The sequence below is a fragment of the Malus sylvestris genome, chromosome 10, assembly GCF_916048215.2.
Source record: "Malus sylvestris chromosome 10, drMalSylv7.2, whole genome shotgun sequence".
NCBI lineage: Eukaryota > Viridiplantae > Streptophyta > Magnoliopsida > Rosales > Rosaceae > Malus > Malus sylvestris.
The window spans coordinates 24,274,437-24,301,405 of record NC_062269.1 but is presented as its reverse complement, the minus strand read 5'-3'; the positions used below and the strand labels follow the sequence as shown (position 1 = coordinate 24,301,405).

General features: G+C 39.6%; 2 protein-coding genes and 1 pseudogene across 2 annotated transcripts; 1 reads left to right on the top strand and 2 right to left on the bottom strand.

Annotated features, from left to right (window-relative positions):
• The first annotated feature begins 394 nt into the window (after window positions 1-394).
• Window positions 395-2,617, top strand: LOC126585344 (uncharacterized). Its single transcript, XM_050249759.1, has 4 exons — window positions 395-569; window positions 710-945; window positions 1,551-1,848; window positions 2,001-2,617. The coding sequence occupies exons 1-2, from the start codon at window positions 409-411 to the stop codon at window positions 861-863; spliced, it is 315 nt and encodes a 104-aa protein (XP_050105716.1). The 5' UTR covers window positions 395-408; the 3' UTR covers window positions 864-945; window positions 1,551-1,848; window positions 2,001-2,617.
• On the bottom strand, window positions 2,580-4,470 carry LOC126585322 (disease resistance-like protein DSC1; annotated as a pseudogene).
• A 261-nt stretch (window positions 4,471-4,731) lies between these two features.
• LOC126584346 (TMV resistance protein N-like) lies at window positions 4,732-26,070 on the bottom strand. Its single transcript, XM_050248755.1, has 7 exons — window positions 25,880-26,070; window positions 23,345-23,909; window positions 23,070-23,254; window positions 5,367-6,477; window positions 5,062-5,166; window positions 4,852-4,925; window positions 4,732-4,747 (listed from the first exon to the last, which is right to left on the bottom strand). Exons 1-7 carry the CDS (start codon window positions 26,068-26,070, stop codon window positions 4,732-4,734), a joined length of 2,247 nt encoding a protein of 748 aa, XP_050104712.1.
• Between the last annotated feature and the right edge of the window lie 899 nt (window positions 26,071-26,969).

Here is a 26,969-nt window from a genome sequence, read left to right as displayed (position 1 = left end):
TATATTTAATAAAATCCATAAACATAACGCCACTCACACCCACATGTATGCGATTTATGTTTAATTATATATGACCGTGTATGGTGGTCTTTCCAATGCCACCGGTGCAAATACTTTTCCAATTATTAATGCTTAATAGCGATTCAACTTGCTCAATGGACAACCATTTGCAATGCAAGGAATTTAAATTTGATCAAATCAACTCAACTCTTGCAAAGACTCGTTTTCGTCAATTTTTCACATCCTTCCTTTGTCTCGACTAATTGGGCTTCGTTTGGAAATCGGCCCAAAGTGACCTTGAATGTGCCAGGGTCGGGTCTGGTCGTATGACAGAAATGAGCAGCGACAAGTGGCAGAAAATCTGTCCACTTTGGAGAATGACGTGGCAACACAGAGAAAGCTTTGAAAATGGCAATGGCTCGGAGGCTTCCTACCCTCCATCACCGTGACTCCGAAACGCCATCGTTCCAAGCCTCACTCTCATGGTGTCGGACTTTAGCTCCAGACCATCTCCTTCCTTCGTCATCTCCTTCCACCTCTACCGCCACTCATTCGTCTCCTCCCTTCAACAGGAAAGCTTTCATTTTTTCCACTTTTATTCACAAATCGCAAGAAAAAACCCATATTTTTGTTTACAAACTTGAAAAGAACCCATTATTTATCTTCAAATTTGAAAAGAACTGAATTTTCAATTTTTGATTTGTGTGTGCAGGGACCAATACGTGGCGTTTCATGAAATGTACGGCCAGGGCGGGAGCTGGGGCTGTGAATCTTGCTCGGGGGACACCCGTCAGACCCTCCAGCATACTGGTTGTCGGCGCCACCGAGACTCTGGGGAGGCAGATTGTGAGGAGAGCAGTTGATGAGGGATATGTTAGGTGCTTGGTTAGGCCGGGACCAACCCCTTCCGATTTTCTAAGAGATTGGCATGCTACTGTTGTCAATGTAATTCCAATTCACTAACTCTTATAAATTTTTATGAATTTTATAAGAGATTGGAGTGCTACTGTTTGTTCGTTGTCTAATTTTAGCTTCCTGCTTGCTTTACAGTATTCGGGCTTTATGTTATTCCTTGTTCAAATAAAAAATAGGTTTCACTTAAACTTAAACTTAAACTTAAACTTAAACTTCCTCTCTTACTATATTGTTGCTGGCATATCCAGATTTGTGCTTCACTGTCAGCTTGATGTTTCAAATTAATTTCCGTATCTCATATAGCACTCCTCCTACCCCCATTTACTTTCTTTATCAGAAACAGCAATTAAACCAGACAGAGTTATAAGAAGTTGCACGTATAAAAATCATTCAAAACACAGGCATGCATCTAAGCACACACACCCTGAAGAGGTATGCATATGCGTGGAGAATGATCATATGTTCGGAAAGGAATCTTTCCAAGGACACGATTTCATGAAACAATCAATAATTATGTATGCTAGTTATCCTTCTGTCATTACAGTTTCTTGTGTTTCGTTGTGAGATGGAATATCTATTTTGATGTTTGTACTAGCTACTGAGTGAAAAGGCTTATCTTTACGTTTTATTCTCAGGGAATTATTGGACGGTATGCAGTATTGCAGTGCCTATATTAGAAGAGAAATCAGTATGGGGAACAGATGCCCGCACAAGAATTACATACATGGACACCCAGTTTAATCATGCATTGACTGTTTCCCTGGTTGATTTTAGAGCTACTTTCTCTTTGTTTACCTCTCGTTATGGTATCTGAACAGTTTTTATTTTTGGTATTAGGATGTGGCTCCTCTGATCCTTATAGGTTTAAGAAATGGGAATGTCAATGGGAAGCTTCTCACATTTGCTGGCGCTTGCGCTTGGACAACCCAAGAGGTGAGCGAGAATGTTTATCACCAGAGGCCCTTCATTGTTCTTTCTTCCTCTAATTTTTTTACTCTGCAACTGAACTTAAGGCCAGCTCCTACTGTGCCTCACCCTCATTATAACCAAGGTCTAGGGTTTTTAAAAGTGCCTTTTGCTTTCAGGTAATAAGGCTTTTTGAGTGCACAAATGATGTTGCGGATAGATTGGCATTTTCAGAGGTAAGTTCTTAAAATGAAGGATGTGAATATGATCAAAGAAAATCGTATTTCAGAATGTTTTATTTGCACTCATTTTTTTCTTTCTTTTTGTTCGTATGTTTATGAGGAAATTAAAAACAAGCTCAAAGGCCTTGCACTTTTTTCTTTTCTCAATATCGTTGAATTCTTTTTCCCGTAAATGTTGCTTATTATTTTCTTCAACAGGAGTTCCAATGAATTTTATTTCTCTTGTGAGAAAATTTTCTCTAAAGGAAATGCTAGAAGGTATCTGTTTGGGTTTTGTTTTTGTCGTAATATATTAGATAAATTTTGTTATGGGCTTCGATTTTTGAATCAACTGAATTCTTTGGTTTGTATAACAATCTTAATTGATAGGTGGTCTATTATGACGCAGGTATTAGTTATATTTGTAGAACTCAATGAATACTTTATATTTCTTAAACAATGATTGCCTGTCGGTATGAAATTTCTCATCTCTTACTCCTCCCTTAATTAGGATGTAAATAGATTTTGAGATTGATGTAGACAATTTTAATATATTTCACATGTTTAACATAGAATTGTGGTTGAATACTAGATGAACTACTCAATGTTTTATCTTTAAATTATTTTTTACATTGAAGTTTAGGAGAGCCCTAAACCAACAACAGACTAATCACTTCGACTTGCATCTGGCTCGTCACTTCCACTTGCTTGCTCAGACTCATCTCTTCCACTTGCTTCCTCAGACTCGTCATTTTCTTTTGCTTCCTCGTCGCTTCCTCTTTCTCACTCAGAGTCATCGCTTCCACTTGCTTCCTCAGATTCATTGCTTCCACTGGCTTCAGGATCACCACTCCCACTTGCTGCATGCTCATCTTGTTCTTGTCGCGACATGACATCACATTTTAATTTCTCAGCATCTTCAGCATACAACAGGCACATCCCACACTTTTCCACTGTACAGAATCCCCTTTCTTGCCAGAAGTGAACAGAGACCTCAGTGACGCGGTCGTAAAAAGCAGAGGACCATTTTGTTCTCTCTTCATATTCAAGGTCTTTATACAATACGAACACATGCTGTAGATATGAGTAATGACAAATTCCTTCATCTTTAATTTCTAAATTGAAATAACAATTGATTTCATGACTTTCCCCCTCTCCAGTTTTGAAATTGTACTTGCATTCAAACTGCACATGTGGAGCAAAGAGTATGGATGCAACAAAAGAGAGAGCGAAACCCAAGAAACCTTCACGAAACCAATTTGCAGGAAGCCTGACATTTATTGAAGCCCCCTCATTGTGATGTACGAACCAATTTGGAATTTCATCTCCCGGACATAGAATGGTAACTAAGGGCCCAGAGTACTTTTCCTGCAACATTGATTGACATCTTGTTACTTAACAGAGAGAGAGAGAGAGAGAGAGGGGGGGGGGGGGAGGGAGAGGGAGAGAGAGAGAGAGACTCCTTTTAAATTTGAAGATGCTGTTGAGAAACATACGTAATCTTCTATTTTGATATGGACAGAGCGAGAGAGAGATAAGTAAACTTCGTCTGCATATGAGAAACATACGTAATCTTCCTCTTCTAACTTTGAAGACGCAGTTGCCACTCGCATGATTCTAAGCTGTGCATCAACCATCATGCTGCTCCTTGCATCATAACCCAACCTTCCGCAATTAGAAAAGTTAAGTTGCTCTCGAAGCAATTCATATCTATTCCAACATTGTGTAATTGCAGTCCTTGAACTCGACACTGTCTTCAGTGACTTGCAGCCATTTGCTTGAAGACGACTGAGCATTGGGACCTCTGGTAAAGATCGAAGTTTCTTGCACTTGATTAAGCACAGGCAAGACAGCTGAGCAGCTTGTTTAATGCTTGAGGGTATGCTCCGAATTTTAGTTCTGCTCAGATTAAGATCCCGTAATGTGGTTGAGCAAATGAGGCCCTCAGGGATTTCTAATATACCGCTGTATTTGAGGTTTAGTACTTCAAGAGAGGGAAAACCAACTAAGCCAGTCGGCTGAGGAAAATTTCGGAGTTTCCAACAGTAACTAAAGCTGAGCGTTTTGATATTTGTTAATTTGTAGATGCTACTTGGGACAACTTTAAGTTCATAGCAATCAGTGAGATCAAGTTCCTCAAGAGATTTCAACTTACAAATGCTCGGTGGGAGGCTCACAAGATTTGTGCAATCCTTCAGTTTAAGTTTGGTGAGACAAAAGAGACACTCCATTGATGACGTGGGCAATACTTCTATTTTTGTTCTTGAAAAATCTAATTCACCAATGCCCCTGGGAAGCTCCCAAAACTTTTCAAGAGAGCAGCAGCCCTCTATACTAAAAGCACCAGAGACTGTCAGCTTGCAAGTGCTGCTTGGAAGTTCCTTAAGTTCTTCACAATATGTAATATCCAAGGAAGAAATTTTTTCATGAGACCAAACTGATGACGGCAACTCCTTTATGCCACTACCTTGTAATTTTAAGAATTCAATATTGCTTGGTATCTCTGGAAGATGCTTGAGACACCCGCACCATGAAAGATCAAGATAAGTGAGTTTGTCAAGATTTTTAAAATACAGAGGAATTTTAACCAAACTTCGACATTCAGAAAGATCCATGTGCTCGATATTTGGACTCCCCAAGAGATTTGGAAGCTCAGTTAGATGTTTGCAGTTACAAAGTTGGATCACTTTTAAGTTCCGAGGATTCTGTAACAAATTAAAGAGAAAATGTAAGAATTAACAACTTAGTCTAAATAAGTTTCTACACTACATCTTAGACCAAAAAAAAAAAAAAAAACTAACAAGCATACCTGGCCTCCATCCCAAAGTTGCGTGACTTCGCTGTTGGGCATATGAAGCTCAACAAGATTTCCAAGAGAAAATTCTGGGGGCAAAGATTTTAAAGGATATCCCCTCCAAAAAAGATAACGAAGAGAATTGGGAAGAGAGAGAGTTTTATGGTTTGACATTTCATACATCATTTTGAAGTCTACACGCTTCCCACACTGCCAACAACTAACACTGAGCAATCTCATATTATACATCTTTTTGAAGTTTGCACTATCCAAGTTTTGCTCTCCAATCCTTGACCAGGGAGAGAATATGGCTTGAACCTTTTCAGTTCCCTGACAACCAACAGCAAAGTACAAATGTGAACACACTAACACACAACAAAATTTAATCTAAACTACATTTGTAGGAATATGACTTTTTTTGTACATGAGTTTTCTCTAGCTGTCTTCTCATAGGAAGCACACAGTATTTTATTGATCTATTTCTTTTCTTTATTGTTTAAAAAAATTGTGAATGCACTTGCGGCTCTTACCGTGTTATTTTTCAACACATGATAAACATCTTCCTCAATGAATAGTCTGCTGCGTCTTCCGGGCTCTTCAACACATTGTTGGCGAACTGTTTCCCAACCCATTTCTTGTACCAAATCATGCATATCTATGGTTTTCCGTTCCGAATCAATCGATATGAGACACCTATCACGGAGAACTCTAATTCCATCTGCCGCACATAAACCACCATGCATTTGGCCAAAACCTACTATCTTTTTTACATCCTCAATATGATTCCCTTTATGAAAACATGCTATATCAAGAAATACCTCCTGCGCATTTCTTCCTAATTTATCATAGCTTACTGTGAACGTACTTTGAATTTTTTCATTGGGATTATTTCTCAGTGTGCTCAATGCATTTTCCCACTCGTCTTTGCTCTCACATTCAAAGAATAAGGAACCCAAAATTTCAAGAGCCAGTGGAATGCCTCCAGCATATTCTACCACCCGTGCTGACAAGTCTGTATATTCTTCTCTAGGAGGGTTATCCTTGAAAGCATGAAATTGAAAGAGCTGAAGAGCGTCATCAGTTTTTAATTTCTCAAGCTGATAGATATGTTTGTTATCTCCAACAGCTTTCCTGAGTACGCTCCGTTCTCTACTTGTTACGATGATTCTACTTCCATCGCCGTAGCGAGGACTAGGTCCAACTACATCTTTTATTTGCTTTGAATCAGTGACATCATCAAAAACAATGAGAACCTTTGTACGCCTGAGCTTTTGTTGAACAGAAGTCGAATCTATGGAGGGATTTTCTTCCTTTAAGATCTCCTTAAGAAATGTTTTTTTCAATTGATCGATTCCATCTGTTTGCTCTGATTTCTCCCTAACATTTTTAAGAAGACAACAAGATTCGAAGTTAAAAAAGAGTCTCTTGAACACAGCACTAGCAAGGGTGGTCTTTCCAACACCACCCATGCCCCAAATGCCTACAGTGCAAACACCTTTCCAATCATTAATGCTTAATAACGATTCAACTTCTTCGATGCGGCTTTCAATTCCAATTAGGCCCGTTAAATCATCTGAGATTTCACGTTTCAATTTCGTTGAAATATCTTCCACAACTTTCTCAATGAAATCGGCATCCGTCCTGCAAAATATGATTATGAATGATAAGCAATCTATAGTAAGCAATGCTTCACTAGTCTGTAAGGTTTCTTTAAAAGCTAGTTTGGTATTATTGTATTTTTGTTGTACTTTTATAAAAAACTGCTTTGTTATAAGAATAAATAGTTGTATAATAATAATTATTTTATTTTTTATTTATAATCTTTAGGCTTATTATATTAACATTTCACAAATTTTTGAATAAACTTCACATACTTAATACACTCCCTTTTTCAATGAATAATTATCTTAATACACCTCACATACTTCCCCATAATACCCTTACACCTCACATTCTCAATATACACCTTACATTTTTTCCATGCATCCCATATTTTCCATACACTCCACATTTCTCAAATCTTATAAAGCTTTTAATTTGGACAAAAAATGCCGACTGAAATTTTGACAAAAGATGCCGCCTGAGATTTAAAGCATATGTTGGTTGTTTTCAATTCCACCATTAAAACTCATGTCGTCTATTTTTAATATTTGGTGGTAATTTTAGGTGTTTAATTCTTCATGTAATCTATGTGATCCCTAAAAGATAAATACGAAATAGAAATTTGAATAACGCAACAAAAGCAAGATTAAATAATTATAGATATCGTCAAAATCACTAAAATAATAAAAAAATATGAAGTCTTACATCATTTGAAGCTTCCAAAAAATCGATTTCGTGTTTCATTTGTCAAAATTTTTTTCTTCTCAATTAACATGTTTGTAGTTTTATTAGTTAGAGTTTTGTTCAACAATGCAGGGTCGGAAGGATTTTGATAGTTAAAGAAGATAAATTGTTTGTACCATACTTGACCAATCCCGAAACTACTGAGCACCGGTCAACGTTGTATCGTCAAGGACCCAGAAGAGTTTCCCTCCAACCAGGAGGCCAATCACAGCGCGACACATATCGACATCAAAAGCCAATCATAGCGCAACACATGTCAACATCAGAAGCCAATCACAACATGACACGTGTCAATGTCAGAATGAAACTAGAAACTCTCTTCTATAAATAGAGATCATTTTCTCACAATATTTCCTAATGTCATTTGTACTAAATCATTCACTAGTACTCACTAAAGGAGAGCTCCTCTACTTCGTGGACCCTTCACAATTAATGAGAACTCCTCTAGTCCGTGGACGTAGCCAATCTGGGTGAACCACGCGTACATCTTGTGTTTGCTTCCCTGTCCCTATCCATTTACATACTTATCCACATTAGTGACCGGAGCAATCTAGCGAGGGTCACAAACTTAACACTTTCTGTTGTACCAAAGTCCTCACTGATTTTGTGCATCAACATTTGGCACCGTCTGTGGGAACGACACTTATTCCCACTCTCTTCAGCTTTGTCAAGCTAGTTTCCATCATTCGTACACTCTCTTTTAACCAGGCATCCCTTTCCAACATGGGGAGCGAAGGAAGGCACAACACAGAGAATGACACCCCCTAGTCCTACAGCTCTTTGCGGAAGTAAACAAGTTGAAGGCCGAACGTTAGGCCAAGATACCTGACTAGAACCAACCCAGGCCTGGCCCTCTCACAAGGAAGATCCTTGACACCCTCTTCAAGCGAAGACAAAACAAAAGCTTGGTTTACAACTGTATACTGGAAGGGAGGACCCAATTGAACACCTTAACCTCTTTGAGTCCACTATGGCATATCAGATGCACATCGACGAAGAGCGATGTCTTCTCTTCCCCTCCACCCTCTCTGACGAAGCTCTAAACTGGTATTGTCGTCTTCCACCTGAGACAGTAGACTTATTTGAGGAAATGAGGAAACTGTTTGTCTCTCAACACATCTTCCAGACCGATCGCTTGCATTCTGCAGATGACTTGTACACTATTCGCCAGAAGCCGGACGAGTCACTACGAGAGTATGCTGGTCGTTTCAGCCATGAGTATTCTCGCTACGTTGAGGCAGATGACAAGACCGCCCTCAAGGCCTTCACGGCAGGCCTACGTGATTGTTTCTTCAAGTACATGATCAATGCCAACACTTGGAAGACTTACTCTGAGGTGATGGCACAGGCTTACAACCATGCCTCTGCCGAAGTAAGGACATATCAAGGGAAATCCCCCACAACCACCCCTTATCAGCAAGTAGGGAGTGGAAGCCAGATCCAACCTAATGAGAAGACCTCGACCTTCCAAACAGCAGCGGTGCCTCCCTCTGCCTTACTTAATACTTTGCCAAGTCAACAGACATATCAATCTCAGGGCAAAAGGAAAGATTTCCATGCTCACTAGTCTCATTTTAGTAAAAGGAGTAAGGGACACTACCGCGATAACCAAGGGTATCGCCATGATAATCCTCGACCCCAGGCAGTCAACACAGTGGGTCAAGCACGTGTCAGGACAGCCCCTACCCCGAGGTATAAGGCATACACACCTTTGAACACCACATGCGTGGCCATTTACCCCAGCATAACACACTTGATACCGAAGCCAAAGCCGAGGCACCCGGATTACAAGCCCACAAAGAACACGGGCACGTTTTGCTGCTATCACGAGCATAACGGCCATGACGGCGAGAAGTGTATCACCTTCGTGATCATGTTGAAGCTTTGGCACGTGAAGGAAAAATTAATCAATTCCTCATTCACCCTCCAAGAGGTAACCGTAACCAACGCCAGGTGAATGTGATATATTCTATAAGTGGTGGCATACCCATATCTAAATCTTCCAACATGGCTATGAAAACTAGTGAACGAGCTTTAAGGTCTGGCCACCAAGTGTTTCACGTGGAATACATCAGGGGAGGTAAGTATCAAAAGCCTAACTGGGATCCAATATGTTTCTACCCTGAGGAAGAAAGAAGTATCATCTACCCTCATAACGACCCACTATTCGTGGAAGCTCACATAGCCAACTTTGAAGTACGATGAATCCTGGTAGACACGGGGGCTTCGGTCAATATCATGTTTGCTGAAGCTTTCAAGGCACTTAATGTAGCTGAACACTTGCTCGATCACTTGATTTCCCCTCTGATAAGCTTCTCCGGTGATATCGTGCAACCTTTGGGGAGTATACACTTACCTTTCACCATTGGTACATGCCCTTACATAGCTACCATTACCACTAACTTCCTGGTGGTTGATTGCCCAATCGCATACAATGTCATCTTCGGACGCACAAGCATCAATGATCTCAAAGCCATGGTATCCACACATATGTTGTTGATGAAATTTCCAACCCCCTATGGCAATGGTTACATCAGAGGAGATCAACTTAGTGCATGATCATGTTACAACACTTCGGTCAAGTAACAACACCTACCTGTGCCCAAGGAAACCCTTTCTATACATGATCAAGTCATAAAGACTAGCCCAGACGAAGCCAACTTGGATCTTCACGGTGGCAACAGTCAACCCGACGATCCTTGAGATGACTCTTTCACCCAGTAAACACAACTCGCTGAAGAGTTAGAGAAGGTCTCTATCTCAAAAGATTATCCGAATCGCATGGTGAAAATTGGTACCACCTTGTCACCACCCATTCGGTTGGCATTGATCTCTTTTTTTGCAAGAGAACACTGAGGTCTTTGCCTGGTCATATGAGGACATGTCAGGCATCTCTCCCGATATAATCTGTCATCACTTAAGTATTGACCCCAAGACCAAGCCAGTGAGACAGAAGCGAAGATTTTATGATGCTGAACGGTATGAGGCAATGAAGGCAGAAGTTGAAAAACTCAAAGGCATAGGCTTTGTCCGTGAAGTCAATTATCCAACGTGGGTAGCAAATGTTGTCATTGTTAAGAAGAATCAGACTAAGGAAAGTCTCCTGCTCCACAAGGTCTTGTAGAGAATGTGTGTCGATTACACCGACCTAAACAAAGGATGCCCGAATGATAGTTTTCCTCTTCTTCTCATAGACATACTTATAGACTCTAAGACAGGGTGTGAACTTCTGAGTTTCATGGATACTTACTCAGGATACAACCAAATCCTCATGAACCCTCCGGACCAAGAAGACACAGCCTTCATTACTGACAGGGGACTATATTGCTATAAAGTCATGCCCTTTGGCTTAAAGAATGCAGGAATGACTTATCAGAGACTGGTCAATTCAATGTTCGCCGAACAGATTGGGAATAGCATGGAAGTTTACATTGATGATATGCTAGTCAAGAGCAAACATGCTGACCAACACATCACCAACCTATTTGAAACTTTCACCATTCTGAAGAGGTATCGAATGAGGTTAAACCCCAACAAATGTGCCTTCGGCATAGGCTCTGGAAAATTCTTAGGCTTCATGATAAGCCAACGAGGCATTGAGGCTAATCTCGAGAAGATCAAAGCAATCATCGACATGAAGGAACCGGTAACTTCAAAAGACATCCAGAGCCTTACTGGCAAGGTGGCAGCCTTAACTAGGTTCATCTCTAAGGCTACAAACAGATGTGCTTCTTTCTTCAAAGCACTTAAGGGAAGTAAGAAGTACATTACATGGACTGATGAATGAGCTGAGGCATTCAAGAACCTCAAAGACTACATGAGTAAAGCCCATTTGCTTTCCAAACCTGAGGTTGGTGACACTCTCATTATCTATTTGTCGGTATCGGCTTCAGCAGTAAGTTCCCTTCTTATTCGAAATGATGGTAATGTCGAACGACCTGTCTACTACGCTAGCAAGGCCTTACAAGATGCGGAGACGCGATACTCTAACATTGAGAAATTGGCTCTAGCATTGGTCATGTCTGCTCGAAAACTTTGCCCTTACTTCCAAGCACACTCTATCATCGTGCTTACCAATCATCATCTTCGACAGATACTCCAAAGTCCTGACACTTCTGGGTGAATGATCAAATAGGCAATAACATTGGGTGAGTTTGACATCTCTTACCAACCAAAGCCAGCCGAGAAGGGCCAAGCAGTGGCAGACTTCATCGTTGACTTCACATATCCTGTTGACATTGTTTCTACGCCTAAAGAAGTGGTTTCATTACCATCGGAAGCTCAGAAAATAGAACCAACAGCCCCAACATAGAGTCTATATGTTGATGGCTCGTCCAACCAACAGAGTTGTGGAGCAGACTAGTCCTTACGACCCTTGACAAAGTGGCGATGGAGTATGCTCTTCGTTTCAAATTCAAGGTGTCGAACAATGAGGTCGAATATGAAGCCCTCCTAGCAGGCTTACGTTTGGCCAAACACCTTGGGGTTAAACGAATTGATATCTTCAGTGACTCCCAATTGGTGGTTAACCAAGTCACCAACAACTTTGACGCTAATGATAGCTTCATGACAGCATATCTGGCACAAACACAATTGTTGCTCAAGCACTTCCACTACCAGATCACCCAAATTCCTCAAGCGGCAAACAGTCATGCAGATGCTTTGGCTCCCCTCGCCTCAGCGGTGGAAGACAAGATTGGGAGAAAAATTCAAGTCGAATTGTTGGCAGCACTAAGCACCATGGCTGCGGAAGTGTGCAACCTACAACAGGGGGATAGTTGGATTACCCCAATTTATAGATTCCTTGCTCATGGCACCCTTCCAAATGACAAAGTCCAAGCTAAGCAGATTCGATACAAGGCTACCCGTTACTTGATTCTTAATGACTAACTTTACAAACGGGGTTTTAACCTACCATACCTAAGATGTCTTACGCCCGCAGAGGCGGAAACTGTTCTTCGGGAAATACATGAAGGAGTCTGCGAAGATCATGCTGGATCTCGATCCCTAGCACACAAGGCTTTTCGCCACAGATATTACTGGCCAACACTCTACCAAGATGCCATCAGAATATCCCACTCATGTGATAAGTGTCAACACTACGCAACTATTCCTCACTCCCCTCCCGAGCCGCTCACTCCTATGATCAGCCCTTGGTCATTCGCCCAATGGGGACTTGATTTGATCTGCCCAATGCCTGCAGGGAAGGGCAAGGTTTACTATGCAATCGTTACAGTTGACTACTTCATAAAGTGGGCCGAAGTAGAACCCTTGGCAACCATTACTGAGGCAAAAATAGAAGACTTCATATGGAAGAACATCATTTGCAGATTCGGCATTCTCAATGCGATAATCACTGACAACGGGCGACAGTTCGACAACAATAAGTTCAGGATGTTCTGCTCTAAGTTCAACATCAACTTATGTTTTGCCTCCTCAGCTCATCCTCATTCTAATGGACAAGTTGAAGCCATCAACAAAATAATCAAGCGAACTTTGAAAACCAGTTTGGACAAGGCTAAAGGTTGTTGGCCATAATTTATACCCCAAGTTCTTTGGTCATACCGCACTTCATATCGGACATCAACAGGAGAAACCCCATTCTCACTTACCTTTGGTACAGAGGCAATTGTCCCAGTTGAGCTTAAGCAAGCAACGTTCCGAGTCCAGAACTACGTGCAAAGCGAAAATGACAAACAACTTATCCTCAACTTAGATCTAGTTGAGGAACACATAAACCAGGCTCACTTGAGGAATGTCGCCTACAAGCAGTGCATCTCCAACTATTATGACTCAAGGGTTAAACCTCGTTCTTTCAAAGTAGGGGACTGGGTATTGAAGAAAAGATTACTCTGCGACAGAGTCCCAAGTGAAGGAACACTTAGTTCAAACTGGGATGGACCGTTTGAAGTTGTTGGCATTAGTCGCCCTGGCTCCTACAAGCTTAGAAGCTCTGATGGCAAGACCATTGGCCATCCATGGAATGCTGATCACTTGAAGTACTATTACAAGTAAACTCACATTGTACAAGTGTTAAGCTTCAGCCGTTCGGCATCCTATGTAACGAAGACTATTTGGCATGAATTCAATAAAGAGGTGATTTAGACAACTCGGTCCTAATCCTCTTACATTCCTAGCAATGAAACACTCGGGTTCAAAGCTTCAACATGAATGCTTCCAACATGAAACAAAGTCTAAGTATATGTCAACAAGACTATACAAATAAACGAACAGCTTCACAGTATATTCGGTCAATCATACATTCCAACACATTCATACATAAGCTAACTGTGCTTTGAAAGGATTCAACATACTTTATGTCATTCGACACTTGCTACAATGTGCCTATACACCTTGCCCTTATTCTCACCAACTAGGTGATGAAATGTGAAGAAGGAACTCATCTTCATGCCATCAACCAGGTGATGAAATGTACAACCCGTACTCTTTTTCATGACACTAACCAGGTGATGAAATGTACAACTCGTACTCTCGTTCATGCCACCAACCAGGTGATGAAATGTACAACCCGCACTCTAATATCCTTTGGCAACTTGCCATTCATGCCACCAACCAGGTAATGAAATGTACAACCCGTACTTTCCTTCATGCCACTAACCAGGTGATGAAATGTACGATCCGTACTCTAATATCATTTGGCAACTTGCCACTCATGCCACCAACCAGGTGAAGAAGGAACTCATCTTCATACCACCAACCAAGTGATGAAATGTACAACCCGTACTCTCCTTCATTCCATCAACCAGGTGATGAAATGTACAACCTGTACTCTAATATCATTTGGCAACTTGCCATTCATGCCACCAACCAGGTGTTGAAATGTACAACCCATACTCTCCTTCATGCCACAAACCAGGTGATGAAATGTACAACCCGTACTCTAATATCATTTGGCAACTTGCCACTCATGCCACCAACCAGGTGAATAAGTAACTCATCTTCATGCCACTAACTAGGTGATGAAATGTATAACCCGTACTCTAATATCATTTGACAACTTGCCATTCATGCCACCAACCAAGGGGAGAAGGAACTCATATTCGTACCACCAACCAAGTGATGAAAGCAACTCACCATTCATTCCACCTACCAGAAGACGAGTGGTACAACTTGTACATGTGAACTCCTAGCATTCACAAATAATCAAAAACCCTCAAGCTTGACAACTCAACTAGGGGAGCACTTATGCCCAACAAGAGTTATAGTCACCAACAAAGGTTTATTGCAAGCCAACAACAACTTCAGTGCATGGCATACGAAAATCAAGCTATTCAGCCCTCTTGCATATGCTTCAAACATTTCCCCTCTGTAACAATGTAAACATTACAACTGGTAGAAAGCTTCACACACTCTTGATCAAGACAGTGTGAAGCAAAACCAATTTATGGTGCCAACAAGAGCTTCATCAATGGAGGGCAACCACAATTCTCAAAAGCTTCACACACTCTTGATCAAGACAGTGTGAAGCAAAACCAATTTATGGTGCCAACAAGAGCTTCAAAAAAGGAGTTCAACCATAATTCTCAAAAGCATCACACACTCTTGATCAAGACAGTGTGAAGCAAAACCAATGTATGGTGCCAATAAGAGCTTCATCAATAGAGGGCAACCACAATTCTCAAAAGCTTCACACACTCTTGATTAAGACAGTGTGAAGCAAAACCAATTTATGGTGCTAATAAGAGCTTCATCAATGGAGGGCAACCATAATTCTCAAAAGCTCCACACACTCTTGATCAAGACAATGTGAAGCAAAACCAATTTATGGTGCCAACAAAAGCTTCATCAAAGGAGTTCAACCACAATTCTCAAAAGCTTCACACACTCTTGATCAAGACAGTGTGAAGCAAAACCAATTTATGGTGCCAACAAAAGCTTCATCAATAGAGGGCAACTACAATTCTCAGACCTTCGAAGCAAATTCAAGACTTTTCGAAGCAAATTCAATTTATATGGTTCATCCAAACCTTCGACTACTACAAGGTGTGGCTTGCATCACAATCTCTTGCTCAACAGTGTGGAAACAAAATTTGTATATGTTGTCTCTCCCACATTTTCAAATTTCTAGTTTCCCAAAAAAAAAAAAAAAAAAAAATTGGGAAATTCAACAAAGCTTCATCAATGGAGGACAACTACAAATTCTCAAAAGCTTCACACTATCTTGATCAAGATAGTGTGAAGCAAAATCAATTCATGGTACCCAACAAAAGCTTCAACTCCAAAGCTTCACCTACAAAGCTTCAACTCCAAAGCTTCACCTACAAAGCTTCAACTCCAAAGCTTCACCAACAAAAGCTTCATCAATGGAGGACAACTACAAATTCTCAAAAGCTTTACCCAACAAAAGCTTCAACTCCAAAGCTTCACCTACAAAGCTTCACCTACAAAGCTTCAACTCCAAAGCTTCACCTACAAAGCTTCAACTCCAAAGCTTCACCAACAAAAGCTTCATCAATGGAGGACAACTACAAATTCTCAAAAGCTTCACACTATCTTGATCAAGATAGTGTGAAGCAAAATCAATTCATGGTAACCAATAAAAGCTTCAACTCCAAAGCTTCACCTACAAAGCTTCAACTCCAAAGCTTCACCTACAAAAGCTTCAACACAAAAGCTTCACCCACAAAAACTTCAACACAAAAGTTTCGCCAACAAAAACTTCATCAATGGATGACAACTACAAATTCTCAAAATCTTCACACTATCTTGATCAAGATAGTATGAAGCAAAATCAATTCATAGTATCCAACAAAAGCTTCAACTCCAAAGTTTCACCTACAAAGCTTCAACTCCAAAGCTTCACCTACAAAAGCTTCAACACAAAAGCTTCACCCACAAAAGTTTCAACACAAAAGTTTCACCTACAAAAGCTTGACCCACAAAAACTTGACCTACAAAAGCTTGACCTACAAAAGCTTCACCCACAAAAGCTTTACCTACAAAAGCTTGACCTACAAAAGCTTAACCTACAAAAGCTTGACCTACAAAAGTTTCACCCACAAAAGCTTTACCTACAAAAGCTTAACCTACAAAAGCTTGACCCACAAAAGCTTGACCCATAAAAGCTTGACCTACAAAAGCTTCACCCACAAAAGCTTCACCGACAAAGCTTCACCACAAAAGCTTCACCTACAAAAGCTTCACACTATCTTGATCAAGATAGTATGAAGCAAAATCAATTCATAGTGTCCAACAAAGCTTCAACCTTAAAGCTTAACCTACAAAGCTTCACCTACAAAGCTTTAATATATATATTTTTTTTTTCGGAAATTCGAAAATTCAAAAATTCCGAAATTCAAAAATTCAAAATTCGGAAATTCAAAAATTCGAAAAAAAAAAAAATTGCCTAGGCCTCCTCTTCTTTGGGCCTAACAACTTTCATAACAAATGTATATGAAGGAGTTTTGGGCTACCACTTAGAAAGGAAATGCCTCATTCGTCAACTCCTTCGACCGGAGACTTGGGGGACTCCTACCATATGCTACTGCACCTTGATACTCGGAAGTCTCACGACCACTCAGTGACTTGGATTTTTCAAGTCTCCAAACGAGAAGTTTTCCTCACTCGGGAAATTAAGGGAGCACTACCTCAACCTACATGCTTCACTCACAAAGCTTCAACATACAAGCTTCAACAAAATGAAAAATTCAAATAACTTAGTGAAGAAGGCCTTGGTGTATTTAACACAATACGTTAAAATGAAGCAAAGCTTGTATATTGATATCTCCGATAAGTTATAAATATGTACATATACATGAATCAAAATAAACAAACAAGAGGGATCCTTCACAAAGGTTGCTCAGGAGAAGTCTCAGCAATCGGTAGAGCCCCAGAAAGAGGAGGCACCAGAAGGTGATTATTTGGAGCCTCAGTACTAGGCAGAACCCCAGAAGGAGGAGGCACCGAAGGTTGATCATTTGGAGCTTCATTACGCGGTACAGCCCTAGAAGACGAAGGCAATAAATGCCTTTGGAACAAACCCACAAACCTCTGATGATTAAGTAAAATCTGACCATCAGATTCCTGCAGCTGGTCGAGCTTCCTCTTCATGTTTGTAGCATAGTCATGTGCGAGCATGTGCAACTGTTTATTCTCATGCTTGAGCCCTATGATCTCCTGTTTGAGACTTATCACTTCAGCCGCCAATGATTCAACTTGGCAGGTTCGAGCAGGCGTTGGGTCATATTAGACACAGAACCTGCACACTGAACACTGAGAGCCAGAGAATTCTTAACAGCCAATTCATTAGACCGTTTGGAAAGTAGTCTATCTTTGGGAGTGAGAAGGTTACTGGCCACCACCATAGCGGTCATATCATTCTTCATCACAGAGTCCCCAACGGTAAGAGGACTAGTAGGGGATAAAAAGGATGGGCGCCGTATGTTGTCTTGAGAAGGCATGACTGCCTCTTCACCAATGTTCAAGTCAAAACGATGGTCGGATGGGACAGACATTCTCAGAAATGATGAAGGAGAAATGAGGTGCAATAAATCTCTGAAATAAGGGGAAAATTCCTACAAGCAATAACTCTCTAAATGTACTTCTTGCACACAATTGGTGCCCTTATAAAAGAAAGGGCAACATGGCTGTTGGTTCAAAAATTGAAAAGGCACCACTCTCCGGATTTCGAAGAGGCACTACTTTCCACACGCGACATCAGCTCATCGGGTATCACATATAACTTTGCCAAAGACCTCTGACAAAGTTTAGACACATAAATTTCGAAGGTCTAGCTACCCTAATATTACCCACAAGGGTAAAGGAACAGCACCACTACTTGATAAATAGAAAGTTCTAATGTGTGTCAACATCCGTGCTCCGTGGCAAGGCAGACTGGCAAAAATGCCCAACCTTTACTCACATTTGAGAAAACACTCCCAACAAGATTGCTTGCTCAAAAATCGAAGAGGCACCACTCTCCGAATCTCGAGAGCCAGACTTCCAACAAGATTACTTTCTCAAAAATCGAAGAGACACTACTTTTCGAATCTCAAGAGTCAGACTCGCAACAGGATTACTTTCTCAAAAATCGAAGAGGCACCGTTCTCTGAATCTCGAGAGCCAGATCCCGGACATGATTGCTTGTTCAAAAACTGAAGAGGCACCGTTCTCCGAACTTCGAGAGCCAGATTTCCTTGGATAAAGCTTGTCTGCAATCTTCACACGCAACATCAGCTTTCCAGATACCACAGACCACTTTTTCAAAGCGCTCTGACAAAGTTAAAACATGTGAAGCTTGCAGCTCCCACTACATTATTATGACCAAGAAGGGTAAAGGAATAGCATTATTACTTGCTCAAAAATCGAAGAAGCACCGCCCTCCGAATTTCGAGAGCCAGACTCCCAACATGATTACTTTCTAAAAAATTGAAGAGTCACCGCTCTCCGAATCTCAAGAGCTAGACTCCCAACATGATTGCTTTCTCAAAAATCGAAGAGGCACCGTTCTCTGAATCTCGAGAGCCAGATCCCGGACATGATTGATTGTTCAAAAACTGAAGAGGCACCGCTCTCCGAACTTCGAGAGCCAGATTTCCTTGGATAAAGCTTGTTTGCAATCTTCACACGCAACATCAGCTTTCCAGATACCATAGACCACTTTTTCAAAGCGCTCTGACAAAGTTAAAACATGTGAAGCTTGCAGCTCCCACTACATTATTATGACCAAGAAGGGTAAAGGAATAACATTATTACTTGCTCAAAAATCGAAGAAGCACCGCCCTCCGAATTTCGAGAGCCAGACTCCCAACATGATTACTTTCTAAAAAATTGAAGAGGCACCGCTCTCCGAATCTCAAGAGCTAGACTCCCAACATGATTGCTTTCTCAAAAATCGAAGAGGCACCGTTCTCTGAATCTCGAGAGCCAGATCCCGGACATGATTGATTGTTCAAAAACTGAAGAGGCACCGCTCTCCGAACTTCGAGAGCCAGATTTCCTTGGATAAAGCTTGTCTGCAATCTTCACACGCAACATCAGCTTTCCAGATACCACAAACCACTTTTTCAAAGCGCTCTGACAAAGTTAAAACATGTGAAGCTTGCAGCTCCCACTACATTATTATGACCAAGAAGGGTAAAGGAATAACATTATTACTTGCTCAAAAATCGAAGAAGCACCGCCCTCCGAATTTCGAGAGCCAGACTCCCAACATGATTACTTTCTAAAAAATTGAAGAGGCACCGCTCTCCGAATCTCAAGAGCTAGACTCCCAACATGATTGCTTTCTCAAAAATCGAAGAGGCACCGTTCTCTGAATCTCGAGAGCCAGATCCCGGACATGATTGCTTGTTCAAAAACTGAAGAGGCACCGCTCTCCGAACTTCGAGAGCCAGATTTCCTTGGATAAAGCTTGTCTGCAATCTTCACACGTAACATCAGCTTTCCAGATACCACATACCACTTTTTCATAGTGCTCTGACAAAGTTAAAACACGTGAAGCTTGCAACTCCCATTACATTGCTACGACCAAGAAGGGTAAAAGAATAGCATTACTACTTGTTATTAGGGAGACTCTTATATATGTCGACCTTCATCCTCCACAGACAGGTAGACCTGCAAAAATGCTCAACCCTTCCTCATATCTAAGAAGGCACTCCTAACGAAGCCTCTCGAAATACTCAGCTTTCTTCCCCCCAATAATACCTATGCAAACCAGCCACACCAGAGCAATAGTATTTCATATCATCAGGGTCAAAAGTAAGAGTATCCCATATCATGCTTTTTCCTTGTCATTTCCTTTGCCCTTGTTCTTACTTACAAGACAAGGAGAAAGAGAACAATCAGTCAGCACTTGGAATCAAGCTTCCAGTCAAGAACCGACTGCTTGGAACCCCTTGCCTGATTACTTACCTGGCATTGCTCTCGAGTACTCATCTTCAACATCTTATGCTTCCAGAAAAGATACCACATCTGCCTGAGGAACAGATAGGGCAAGTGAGAATGATACAAGGAAGCATGTGGAGACAAGCGCAACAGAACACGTGTCGATTCATCTATTACTTCGTCAACAGCAAAAGTATCCCATATCATCAAGGTCGAACGCATTCTTGATTTGATGGACTTGTTTTGACCCTCAAATTCTTGAGTTGGCATTATACTCTGGAGGAAACCAGAAAACCTTCCAGCCCAGTTCAAGAATAAGCCTGTGAAAAGTTACTTATTCAAAAGCAAAAGTATCTCATATCATTTATTCTCCATTTGCTTCTCCTTATCCTTGTTGCTGTTTACGATACAAGGAGAAGGAGAACAATCAACTGGAAGCCGAAGTCGAACCTCCGATCCAGGTTGCTTGCTTGGAAGTCTGTTACCTCTTTCGGCAAATCTCCTAGCTCGGCGACTTGAGGGACTCTTACTATAGGGTTTTGTATCGCACTTGACCAAACCCAAAACTACAAGTAAGCTTCAAGTGAAATTGATACATTACCTTGTGCATCTTTATCGGTTAAAGATACCACCCTTGGATGGAGGAAAAGTACTTCCAGAGAAAATGCCACATCTACGCACAAGACAGATAAGGCAAGTGAAAATGATACCACACTTCGGTACTTAGAAGTTTCGTGATTACTCAATGGCTTGGATCTTGCAAGTCCCCAACTGAGGAGCTTCATTCACTTGGAAACTTAGGGGAGCACTGTTTGTACCATACTTGACCAATCCCGAAACCACTGAGTACCGGTCAACGTTGTACCATCAAGGACCCAGAAGAGTTTCCCTCCAACCAGGAGGCCAATCACAGCGCGACACGTGTCGACATCAGAAGCCAATCATAGCGCGACACGTGTCAACATCCGAAGTCAATCACAACACGACACGCGTCAATGTCAGAATGAAACTAGAAACTCTCTTCTATAAATAGAGATCATTCTCTCACAATATTTCATAATGTCATTTGTACTAAATCATTCACTAGTACTCACTAAAGGAGAGCTTGAACCTATGTACTTGTGTAAACCCTTCACAATTAACGAGAACTCCTCTACTCCGTGGACGTAGTCAATCTGGGTAAACCACGTACATCTTGTGTTTGCTTCCCTGTCCCTATCCATTTACATACTTATCCATATTAGTGACCGGAGCAATCTTGCGAGGGTCACAAACTTAACACTTTCTGTTGTACCAAAGTCCTCACTGATTTTGTGCATCAACATAAATAATATGTTAAAAATGATTTGAGGTATATTTAGATTCTTTTTTAACCTAATAAGGTCAAAATTTTCATTGCATTGTAGGGTAAATAAATAATTTAATATTAAATTTTAATATAAGGATATATTCAACATTTTGTAATATACTAATATAAAAAACCTAATCTTTAATTGCTGACTATTTAATAATTTTTATCTTCTATATTTCATAATTTTCGCGGTCAAAATCTCCACACTTTCTCGACGACCAAACACCCCATTCTCTGTGGCTCTCCAAACCCTAAACCCAATCCCCAACTTGGCCCACTCAATCTCTGCCCCTCTGGTACGCTGCAGTTCCGGTACACGCACACGCCGCCGAAGGTGCTCCGTCTCTGCCAGAAAGTTTATGGGTCGTGCAACAATCTTCGCAGGGAGAGGAAGAGAGAAAGGAGGGGGTGGTGCAGGCATGGTCCGATGCGGATCTGGCCGAACTGAACAGGTGCAGTGAAATTTTGGTGTAATTCTGAAGAATTTGGGCGAAATATATGTGGGTTTTTTTTTTTTTTTTTTGGCATGAAGGCGTGCAATAATCTTTGCAGGGAGAGGGAGAGGAAGGAGTGGAAGAATTTCAGGGGTCGAAATTTCAGGGCCGCGCGAGGAATTCGGGGGTTGGAATTTCAGGTCTTGATATGATTGTAATAAGCAATCAGCATAATCACTTAATTAGGAGTAATACTATTTATATACCACATTTTTATATCATCTTGGTAGTATTTGATGTGACAGTCACATCATTTGAATTAATCAGATTTTTAAATTTTGTTCATTATTTAATAAACTAATAATTAAAAAAAATTAGTTAATTAAATGATGATTGTGATATATGAAGAGTCATTCTTCTTCGTTTCTTTGCGTTTTGCAAATTTTTTAAATGATATGGTTGTCCATATCAGATGTTATCTAAAATGGTATAGAAATATGGTATAAAAACATGATATAAATAACATTACTCTTTAATTAGGGGTTTAATCAGAACTTAATAGCTAATTAGTTAAAGTTGTTAGGAATTGGCAAAATGTATATGCTCAGTTGTGTAAGAGCTTTGTCCGTGAGTGAAAAGGCAACGATTAGAGGTGGGTTTAGTGATTTTCAATATTTATTGGAATTTAAATATTTTTAGATTAAAATGTTCATAAAATTAAATTATGATAATCTACATAATTATTTTTTAAAATTAATTTAAAAAACAATTACCCTAAATTTATTTTTTAATAATCTCGGATAAAAAATTTAATCTAGAAGGATTGGAAGAGAAAAATTATTTCTAAGTTAGAACCTAAATTTTCTGATTTAATTTTTTAAAAAATTTTAACCCAATAATTATATATGGAAGTACCAAACCTTACCTAAATCAGATTGTCGAAGTCTATATAATGAATATCGTTTCTTGAAAAGAAATAGTCACAAGTAGAAATTGGTACAAGTTACAAAGTTAAGGACAATGTAATTTAATACGGTATTTGTTATTTTTAAACTCTCATTCATTGAAATTGGAAAATGATACTCTTTAAACTTGAGAATTAGAGGTTCCAAATCCTAAGATTTTTTTCTATGCAAAAATTATAAGTTTTTATATTTATGAATCCAAACAAGAAAATTAATGCATGTCAATTTATAAATTCTGATTTTTGTCAAAATTCTAAGTTTAATTCCTTCATCCAACAAAGTGTTACTTACCCCTTTGTGTTTGAATAATCTGCCCCACATAAACCGGTTGCTTCCACCAAAGCAGCTTTCCACTCGATCACCTTATCCATACTGTCCTGGAAACGTTTTTCAAGTCCAGCAAATGCATCTTTATAACTCCCCTCTTGTTTTCGCACATCTGATGGATTGATGTCGTAAAAAATGGGCACAATCATCTGTTTATATTTATTTCTGCATTTGAGTATATGCACAAGTTCAATCAAACACCATGTGGAAGACGCATAGTTTTTGGAGAAAATGATCACCGAAAGTCTTGATTTCTCGATTGCTTCTAGTAGGGTGCGTCCTATTTCGTCTCCTATCTTCAGCCTGTAGTCTATGTAGGCTTCGATTTTATAGCGAAGTAAGGCAGCATGAAGATGGCTGGTAAAATTTTTGCGGGTGTCCTCGCCTCTGAAACTAATAAACACATCATACTTATCTCGAATAGTGGGGATATCAACATCACCATCGTTATCATCAACAATATCAACAACAACAACATTAGAAGCAACATCAGCAACAACATCATCAGAAGCATCAGCAGCCTCAGCAGCAGCACCAGAAGCATCAGCATCAGCAACATCAGCAACACCAGCATTAACAGTATCAACATCAGTAGCATTAGAAGAAGAAGTCGAGGAAGCAAATGTTAATGATCTGCGGCACATGTACAACAGAGTCCCGATGGCGATGACGATGATGTTGAAAACTTGAATGAACCCAATCAACTCCATCTCTCTATCCCTCAGAGAAGAGAATGAAGTGATCAAAGCGAGTATTCGATTACGGAGAGCAGAGAGCGAATCTGAACTATAATTGCACTTGAGACTAGATCAGATTTTAGTACACAAAAATTGAAATTGTACTACTTCTTATCGAGTCTGCACAAAGTTACAAACACGCCAGGAGGACAAAAATTAAAAATTTGGAGAGACAAGGACTAGTCACCTAACAAGTATTTGATAATGCTACTACTTTAAAATTTTCTTTTAAATATGCTTAATTAAAAGAAAATTCTGTCCAAAGCACTCTTTGTAAGTCATGTTTCTATAAAATATATGTACAAACAACGGTCCAGCACATTCGGCATAGAAATTGTGTGCATTCAAACGGAAGAAAAGGTTATAATATATCCCTAGTTGAGGACTTAAATATAGAAAGGTGAAATTAATAATGAATCCCACCTCCTCCTGATGCGAGGAAGTTTCCTAGTTTTTATCGAGTATGTGCACAAAGTTACAAACACGACAGTGAGGACAAAAATTAAAAATTTGGAGAGATAGGGATTAGTCACCTAAAAAATATTTGATAATGGTGCTACTTTAAAATTTTCTTTTAAATATGCTTAATTAAAAGAAATTTGTCCAAAGCACTCTCGGTAAGTCATCTTTTAATAAAAGGAAAACTAATGAAAATGGTTTGAAAACTTTGAGTTTTAATGAAGATGAAAAAAAAAGTGTTGTAAGTGAATAGTACCAAGATTGATTTTTTAGAGTAAAAATATGGTTTTTCATTAAAGTGAACAGTATCAAAAGTTTTTCATTAAAGCTCCTTTTAATAAAATATACGTACAAACGGCCATCTAGAAAAATTATTAAAGATTAGACGAAATAAAAATAAATAAAAAGATGAAATTGCTAAAGCACTTTCAGTGGAGAAACAAAATGTAAAAATAAATATTAAATCAGTCGTAATGACAAGCTTTACAACTTTTGTAAAAGGGTCAACTCCGAAATCCAACATCATAATCCATAAACCTTAGAGTTATATTTAACCATCAATTATCGTTTACACTTTATTCTTCTCACTAGACTTCATTTTTAAGATTATTATTATTATTTTTTTGTAAAAACATGATCTTTTAGAGGATGCAGAAAAATAAACAGTTTGAGTCTTTGATATCACGTTCCTGTGTTTACGATTAACTGAAATATGAGTCGATATAATATAGTTTCTAGAAACTCGATATAATATAGTTTCTAGAAACTTTATAAACTCCGAGCAATGAATTTCACTAACGTTATAAATCTGAACGTGATATCAACGATCCAAACTGCTCATCTTCCTATATCCGCAAAATGATCATGTTTCCAAAAAAGAAAATATAAAAAAAATGAATTTCGGTGAGAAGACAGGAGCGGAAATCTAAACGGCAATCAATGGTTAAATTTAAATCTATGATTTATGAGATTATAGTGGCGAATTCCATAGTTGACTTCTTCACAAAAAGTTGTAAAGCTTGTCATTATCAACATTTGTATATTTTTCACACTTTTACATTAATTAAAAAACTCTTATTTTTAGATATGTAATACTTGAAAGACAAATGTGTTTTATGTATTGAAGTAATATTTATGTCACAATGTGGTATGTAGATACTAATTTAGTATTATGTTTTTCATTTGATTAGTTATTGATGTATAATATATTTTCTTTAACGGCTAACGAGTTGGGTTATATTACTCGTTAATATTAAAGGGTTGAGTTTGGTTTGGGTCATATATCCATTCATTTTCACATGTGTTATACAACACGACCCATTAAGATATCGAGTATGTCAAGAAAAAGATATGAACACAAAAAACACGGCACAAATGCGAGGTCTACTACTTATTGAGTATATGCACAAAGTTACAAACTCGCCAGGGAGGACAAAAATAAAAATAAAATTGGAGAGATAAGGCTTAGTCACCTAACAAGTATTTGATAATGCTACTACTTTAAAATTTTCTTTCAAATGTGCTTAATTAAATGAAAATTTTGTCCAAAGCACTCTGAAACTAATAAACACATCATACTTTTCTCGAAGAGGAGGCATATCAACATCATCGTTGTTATCATCATTAACAGCGGCAGCAGCGTCAGCAGCACCAGAAGAAGAAGAAGAAGTCGAGGAAGAAAATGTCAATGATCTGCAGCACATGTACAACATAGTCCCGATGGCGATGATGACGATGTTGAAAACTTGAATGAACCCAATCAGCTCCATCCCTCTATCTGTTAGAGAAGAGAATGAAGCAATCGAAGCGAGAGTATTTGATTACAGAGAGCAGAGAAAGAGAATATGAACTATTCTTGCATTTGAGACTAGATCAGATTTAGTACAGAAAAATTGAAATTGTACTGGTTCTTGTTGAGTAAGTGCATAAAGTTACAAACACACCAGCTGAGGACAAAAATTAAAAATTTGCAGAGACAGATACTAATCACCTAACAAGTATTTGATAATACTACTACAAAAACAACAAAGCCTTTTCCCACTAAGTGGGGTCGGCTATATGAATCCTAGAACGCCATTGCGCTCGGTTTTGTGTCATGTCCTCCGTTAGATCCAAGTACTCAAGTCTTTTCTTAGGGTCTCTTCCAAAGTTTTCCTAGGTTCTCCTTTACCCCTTCGGCCCTGAACCTCTGTCCCGTAGTCACATTTTCGAACCGGAGCGTCAGTAGGCCTTCTTTGCACATGTCCAAACCACCGGAACCGATTTTCTCTCATATTTCCTTCAATTTTGGCTACTCCTACTTTACCTCGGATATCCTCATTCCCAATCTTATCTTTTCTCGTGTGCCCATGCATCCCACGAAGCATCCTCATCTCCGCTACACCCATTTTGTGTACGTGTTGATGCTTCACCGCCCAACATTCTGTGCCATACAACATCGCTGGCCTTATTGCCGTCCTATAAAATAAAATTTTCCCTTGAGCTTCAGTGGCCTACGACGGTCACACCACACGCCGGATGCACTCTTACACTTCATCCATCCAGCTTGTATTCTATGGTTGAGATCTCCATCTAATTCTCCGTTCTCTTGCAAGATAGATCCTAGGTAGCGAAAACGGTCACTTTTTGTGATCTTCGCTAGATTGCTCCGGTCATTAGTGAGGATAAG